The sequence below is a fragment of the Fundulus heteroclitus genome, unplaced genomic scaffold (genome assembly GCF_011125445.2).
Source record: "Fundulus heteroclitus isolate FHET01 unplaced genomic scaffold, MU-UCD_Fhet_4.1 scaffold_441, whole genome shotgun sequence".
NCBI classification, from domain to species: Eukaryota; Metazoa; Chordata; class Actinopteri; order Cyprinodontiformes; family Fundulidae; genus Fundulus; species Fundulus heteroclitus.
In genome coordinates, this window is record NW_023396859.1 from 65,001 (window position 1) to 72,286 (window position 7,286).

Genomic DNA, 7,286 nt, shown 5'->3' on the forward strand with positions numbered 1-7,286 from the left:
GTAAAGCCTGAAACTCCGCCTTAGAACATTGTTTGGCCATCATGCTTAACAGACCACAACTCTATAAATAAAACACAAAAGCCTGACTATCATTACACTCAACTTCAATGATTCTGAAATGAAAATCCTAACTACAAAAAGGGAACTTTTAAGCATTAAGCTTTTCAGTGTATTTACAATCTAAGGGTGCACTTATTATATGAGCAGGCAACATTTAATTGATCTGATATTATTCATCATACTCTATGATTACAGTATAAGTGCCAAACTTTATTTTTAAAACGTGTCTATTTTCTTTTTTCAAGCTTTTAGCTAAATCTTTCGTGCATGTTTTCCAGGCGATCTCGTAAATGTATTAACTTTCAGAGCTGCAGTTCTCTTGACACAAATGAAAATTTTTGAAACTGTAGCATTTACAATTTATACCTAATTTCTTTACACAGACAAAAAGAGTTTTAGTGACAGACAAATGAAACATTTAGGACAAACACACACGCAGGCCTTTTTTTTTTTTTTTTTACACAGATCTGTGATATTTCATTTTTTAAACTTTTTGACTCGGAGTCAATGCCAAAATCTATATTTTTTAATATATTAAGCGCATCACTTACTTCAAGAAGGGGGAGTGGGGGTGGGGGAGATTCGATCCAGACTGTCAGTCATAATTTGACTCACATGCAGTTTTACGCTTCGGCTCCATAAGGATCCATCTCTTTATCTCGCAGACACTTGGACCCTTGTTCCTTTTTCAATAGTTTACACCGATTTCCACAGTAGATTAAATTAGATTAGTTTTTCCCCACAAGACTATGGGTAAGTGTTCACTAAAATGCGTCTTTTGGTTCCGCTACATCACATAATTATCACAGTAACTTATTTTCCTTTTTTTATGTTTTACACTCTTTATATGCTTTCATACCACTGCCTTACTCTGGCCACTTTCTTTTAACATTGTTTATATATTGAGTCTATTTATCGGGCAGGCAGATTTTAAGCTTCTTTATGAGAAAACTAAGAAACAATCTAAACCCTATATCCGACCTGGTTGGGAGCTTTTTGAAGGACTTTAAACCAAAGCCAATGTACAAAATTCTGCTCACATAGGATCTGACATCATAGCCCCTAGAGATTTAAAAAAGGAAAGCTCACCTTATCTTTTTTGCAGCTGGTCCTGTGATGTCATCTCCCTCTGTGGACCTTCTCAAAAACACCCACTCAGACTGGGCAGAATCACCAGTTGTTAAAGAATTGACCTGGTTGCGGTCACCCCAGGTTCTTTGCCTGAATAATGTGGTGTTTCCATTGTAAACTTCTGTAGTAATAAAGAAAAGACTCTTGAAACAGAAACTATATTTAATCTAAAAGGCAGAGGGATGTTTACAGCTTCAGTACTGAGCTCTAATACTCAACAATGGAACGGGTAGATTTACGGACACCAGAGAGTCCCGTTCATTCCTCACCCAGACATTAAGTAGAACCAACTGTGTACACCCATTCAAGGGCATGCACAGTATGATATCAGTGTTCCTTTCATCATATTGGTGGAGAAGTTCATACTATAATGTAGACGTGTCCTAGCTGACACATCTTCCCCTAATCAGTCATTCTGTCCAATCTAAGCATGTCAGACTCTGAGTCTCCAGTGTCTGTTGTCTATCTGTAATTTCTATGGTAACTGCCTTTCACAGCCCTGTCTCTGTAATCTCATCATCCATAACAGTATTTATCAATAAATGAGTCCAATTGTTTAATAAATGATTTTTCTTAATATTTTACAAATGTTGGGAAGAAGGGAAACTTTTCTGTAATTTTCAATACAATATATTTCTCCATGTTTAACAATTGGTATCACCTTTGCTATTTTCATAGTATTTGGAAATACAACTTTTGGAAAGACCAATTACAAATGCATGTCAGCGGGCTTACATTTCACTAATTACTGCCTTAATGATAGTCATATCAAATGAATTTATATCAGTCGATGTTTTAGATTTTAATTTTCTCAAAATCTCAATTATGTCATTTCCATCAATTCCCCTAAGGAACATCTGTCACTTATATTTTACTGGCCAAATGATGTCCAAGACCTAGAAAATAACCATTAAGCTCCTCAATAAAATTTTGTAAGCCATCCACTATATCCCCAAAACTATTTCAAAAATAGCTTGGATATTATATGTTAGTCCCATACAGCAGGGGTTTTCAACCACTGTCCTGCATGTTTTAGGTGTTTTCTTGCCTCCACACACCTGTCTACCATACATTGGTGATGAAGAGACGTCTGCAGCCTCTGCAGCTGCTGAGTAAGTAATGCAATCATTTGATTCAGGTGTGTTGGTGCAGAAACACTTCTAAAACATGTAGGACAGTGGATCCCGAGGACCAGAATTGAAAATCACCGCCCTACGGGACCCTCAGCATAAGGTCAGTCATTGTCAGCAGAAGAACAAATGATAGAATTCACAGTTCTTGGCTAATTAGTATACATATTAAAACCATTTCATACTTCTGAAATGTTAATTTTCTTTTACGAAGGGAAAAACTATTTACTGTCACATGGTTTTCCAAATTGATTCATCTGTTAACAATTGATGGTTCTGTTCCACTGAAACACTTCTGTTGAAATTGATCAGTATGCATTTTAATTAGGATGACTGTTAAAATGTTCAAACATTTTTAGTTAAAAAATGTTACTTTGAAATTACTTTGCAAGAGACGGAATTGACATAAATTAAACTTACAAGAAATCGTTTGTGAGAAGTAGTAGATTTTGGAACCTCTTAAAAACATACTGGCTTAAATTTGTCTGCTCTGACTGCAGTGGGACTCGAGTGCGTCTGTGGAGCGAGGAAGGACCAGAAGTTCAGGTGGTGGGTCTTGACAATAACGGCTTCTTGCAAGTGTACAGCAAGGAGGAAGGAATAATCTCTTTGGAGCCTGACGGAAACTCCTTTGACATGTTGAAGAACTTGGTGGTCATCAAGCAGCGCTAGAACAAGCTCTGTTTTTACCAAGAACAGTCTCTTGACTTCAGTCTGAAGCAACAAACATTATCCAGTGTAACAGAAAACTTGCCACAATTAACTAACAGATTTTTTTAGGCATCTTACAAAATCCATATATGCTCAAGTTGTATAATGAATTGGCTAAGCCTTATTTTAATTGCTTCATGTTTTGAAGGATTACTTTGTAAACTGTTTTTGTTTTAAAGTGACCAAAAATAGTTGGACCATAATCTGAATCTTTTTTTATGGGTAAATGTAGTGGTGTTATTTTTTTTTAGTATTTCCTCTGTTGGTTGGCTGAGGCCTGTAGAAACAAACCAGCTCCATGACACAGAGCAAAACACTTCAAAAGGTTGGATTGTGATAAACCTAAAAATAGTGGAAGTGTTTGAGAACCACAGTGGTTGTACAATTGCTCCATCTTTTCCATTAAGTGGAAAAAAAGCCTTTTAAGTAAATATTTTGTTCTCTTGTCTCCACATATATAAATATCTATCATCATTCTTCACGTAATAGTAAAGTGTTTTTATATAAATGTTTTTTGTTTTTTTTGTCAAATTGAATGTGTAGATCTGAGAAGTGAAAATGTTTTTTTTTTCATGATAAATGCTAACAATGTAAACTGTAACTGACACAAAATAGAGCTTTTGAAAATGCTGAAATAGCTGTTGTACTCAAAAACTAGATGTTTGCTCGGTTGAATGCACCACAGACATATGCAGACAATTGGCAGCTTTGTTGAACATTCTTGTAAGTGACACAACAAAATCAAACTGCTGCTTTCACTTGATATAACCAGATCCACCAGAATGAAACAGGGAAAGGTTGCTAAACATTTATTTTAAGTGAAACGGTTGCTATCGCTTAAAGAAAGTTGACTTACCTTTACAGGAACACGAAGTTTTAAACGACATGCTCCACATCCCTTGTAAAGACTAGGAAAAAAGGCTTCGTTCAAATATTGCTTTTGGTGTCATAGTGATCCTAAAGATGCCACTTTTTGCTGCTGTCCTCTGACGGTGAGCAGCGGATACTTCTTTTGCTCTTACTTAACATCCTGCTTTCTGTTTGCAGTGACAAAGATTCCAAGTAAGCTTGGGGCTACATCCAGTCTTGCTAGTCACATTTCCAGTTGTTCTGCTCTTTTTAAGTATTACGCTAAATATAGATGGGTCATCTGGTAAGCTGGTCTCTTGTAGTAATTTCTTGTTGTGTGATTATCAGCACACATCTGCCAGTGAGGATTTTGCCAGTTTAAAGTCTTTTAACAGAAATTAGCCATTTTATTCTTTATTATATTTATACAGGAAGTAATTGCTGGTCAAAAGATTTAGACACTTAATTCCATTTTCTAAACATAAATAACTGCCGTCATATGTACCTCACTGTCATTTTGGTTGCCCTGAATGTCTGCAGCAGTGATGGGACACCGTTATGTTTCAAACCTTTAATTTTACCTGGTATTTTTCAACCCCCAAATGTGACTTGGGTCTAAATTCTGGGAGAAACATTGTGCCCTTCTCTGAAACACCTCTTATGCCTCCAGTGTAATTTGACTGTCCCACAGTAACAATGTCCCACAGTAATCCAGCTATGCTAGAGTGACAAACATGTAAAAGTTTTTCAGTGAATTCTCTTAAATCTTAAAAAAAATAACTTGTATAGCTGATCAGAGCTAGTTTCACAATTATCTGACAAAAATTGTGTCAGACTGGCTCATTTAACCTTTGCTTTGTATAGTCATTTGAGGAAATGGGAGATCTACTTTTGCTTTAGGAGACTTAAAACCTAATTTTCTGATTTGAAGCAAACCTTTCTATCACTTATTCAAGCAGTTCTTGTCGGTGGAGACTGCAAATAGCCTATGTTGGCGAACACTGAGGTAGCAGCACTTTGCTGACATCAAAAGGAACAAACAGCAACTCTAAAGACGAATCACAATACAATTAGTAAAATATTAATCTCTTTTATATCATTTAGAATTAAGTGTAGTTGCAGTCATAAAATGTCTGCTTTTTTTCTCAATTTCTCTAATGTACATTTCCATACACTAAAGAATGCCACTAATTGAGCACTGGGTGGCTCAGTTGGTAGCACGGGCTATAGTTCCTTGTCCTGGGTTTGATTCCTTGTCTTGGATTATTTGTTGCATGTTTTCCCCTTCTCTATTTGTTCACTTTATTGTCAAATTACTGTTTAAAAATGGTCATTTGTGCCAAAAAAAGAAAAATGCCTCCAAAATGGTTGCAGATTCAACTTAGAACCTTAACAGATATGATCTCAGACCAGTTAAAAGTACTTGTTTGTAAGATAGAGCCTTTGTCTCTGAGATAATGTATCCACAATTGTGTAAGGTTTTAGATCTCTCTCTTATAGTTGCAGAAGACCTGCAGAAAGCAGAGAAATATGTTGTGACTATGATAAGTGTTTTTATGAACTCTATACAGCCATCTGGAGTGCTGCACTGTGTGAACTGCTTGGTTTTATCTCGAAGGTCACAGTTATTTTGCTTATCCCTACCCCTTAGCTTGACAATGGAACCAGGGATTTCCTTTCCTAATAAATAGAGAGGGGGCGACGGATTTGCTTCAGATCGGATTTGGACATCTGTATTAAGCATCTCCGTTCGATCTCCTTGCAAGATTATTTGAAAACCAAACCTCATTGTTGTCTCTCCTTCTTGTGTTGTTAATGAATGTTTTAGGTGTTTGAACTTGACAGATATATTATATTTATGATCCATATCAAGACCCTCTATAATCAGCTGGTTCTGTATGTCCCTAACATTCTTGCCCTTGGCTTTAATGTTCTGATACAGTTGTGTATAGATCTCACAGAAAGAGCCTGTGTTGTTCATAGCTTTTGTGTCTTAACTATTTTAAAGATTACCTCAATAAAATTTGTACACTATTTATAGTTATTGTTTTGAAATCAAAAAGAAAGGAAACCTTGGACTTCAGTTAAGATTTATAACACAGTAGTCAGAGATTTTCTACATCCATAATGTATATATTTTAGCACAGAATAAGCATAATCATACAATGTGTTGTATTTAGCATGAGATGGCTTGTCAAATAATACATCTGGTGAAGATTTGTTAACCTTGCTAAACAGATTTTCTTTTAACCACCACACCCAGGGAACTTATTGTAAGGTAAAAAATATAATGAATTGTGAAATCACTCAAGCATTGTTACAGAAATTCAGTGTCATGAAAAAAAAATTCAATTCTCTATATGTGCAATTATTCAATCCTTTATTTTTTTATTGACCTCTCTTTAAAAGCTGGAAACATGGCAGTTTTCTGCTGAGACCCCCTTGGTTTCCTGTGACATAATACTGCCCTTGTTATTCCTCATATTGTATTTACATAAATATTAAGCCTTTTTGCATAATGCAAACTTAAACAGCACAAATATATTCCTGTGGTCAATACTGAAATCACAAAATTTTAAGTAAATGACCTTTACTTGTATGCCCTTCATCAAGTCACTTCACATAATTTGCACGCTGACGGTGGTGAGCTACATTGTAGCCACAGCTGCCCTGGGGCAGACTGACAGAAGCGGAGCTGGCAGACAATCGGCGCCACTTGGCCCTTTGAACACTGACAGCATGTGAAGTGTCTTGCCCAAGAACACGACTGAGGAGGTCAAAGCAGGGGTTCGAGCTGGCAACTCACTGGTTACAGAATGAACTCCCACTTTTTAGCATCAGTCTTGTTAAGGAAATCAGCTTTTCATTATGTTTTTTCCCCATCCCCTAGAATCATACATTGTTATCCCAGATATCTGATATCAGAATATTAGATGTTAATTTTCTATACTTCTTTTGCCCCCTTTTAACTAAATGTAAGTGCTTTTAAACCCTGCTTGTGTTCTGCATATGTTCAGTTTGTCTTTCAAGGTTGCAGCATCTTAGACTGTAAGGAAGTCCTTGTTCAATGATTTATCAGAAAACCAATTATTTTTTAATTGAAAATACTGACATGCTGAGTCATAAACACTAAATATTCTTACTACGCAGATATACCAGCATACCCCTGAACTAAAATAAAAAAAATGTTATTCAAAAACTGTTTGTTTTTGTACACGTAGAGCACAGCTTTTAGACTGTGCATTTGTATTTGCCTTAAACCGAGAAATTAAATTTATGTAAAAACATAATCTATGATTTATAAACACTATACTAAAGTATAAAAAAACCATGACAAAGCTGCTCATTACTGAGGATCCATCCTGGTTCAGCTCTCGCTCACTTTAATGATAAATGTACCAAGAT

General features: G+C 35.9%; 1 protein-coding gene across 1 annotated transcript in view; it reads left to right on the forward strand.

Moving 5' to 3' along the window:
- hlcs (holocarboxylase synthetase (biotin-(proprionyl-CoA-carboxylase (ATP-hydrolysing)) ligase)) overlaps nt 1-5,229 on the forward strand; it is a gene marked incomplete at its 5' end in the record, with an annotated part of 68,972 nt that extends 63,743 nt beyond the window's left edge. The window contains 1 exon segment of the mRNA XM_036131607.1: nt 2,822-5,229. Coding sequence (XP_035987500.1) covers nt 2,822-2,993 — 172 coding nt within the window.
- Nucleotides 5,230-7,286: the final 2,057 nt, after the last annotated feature.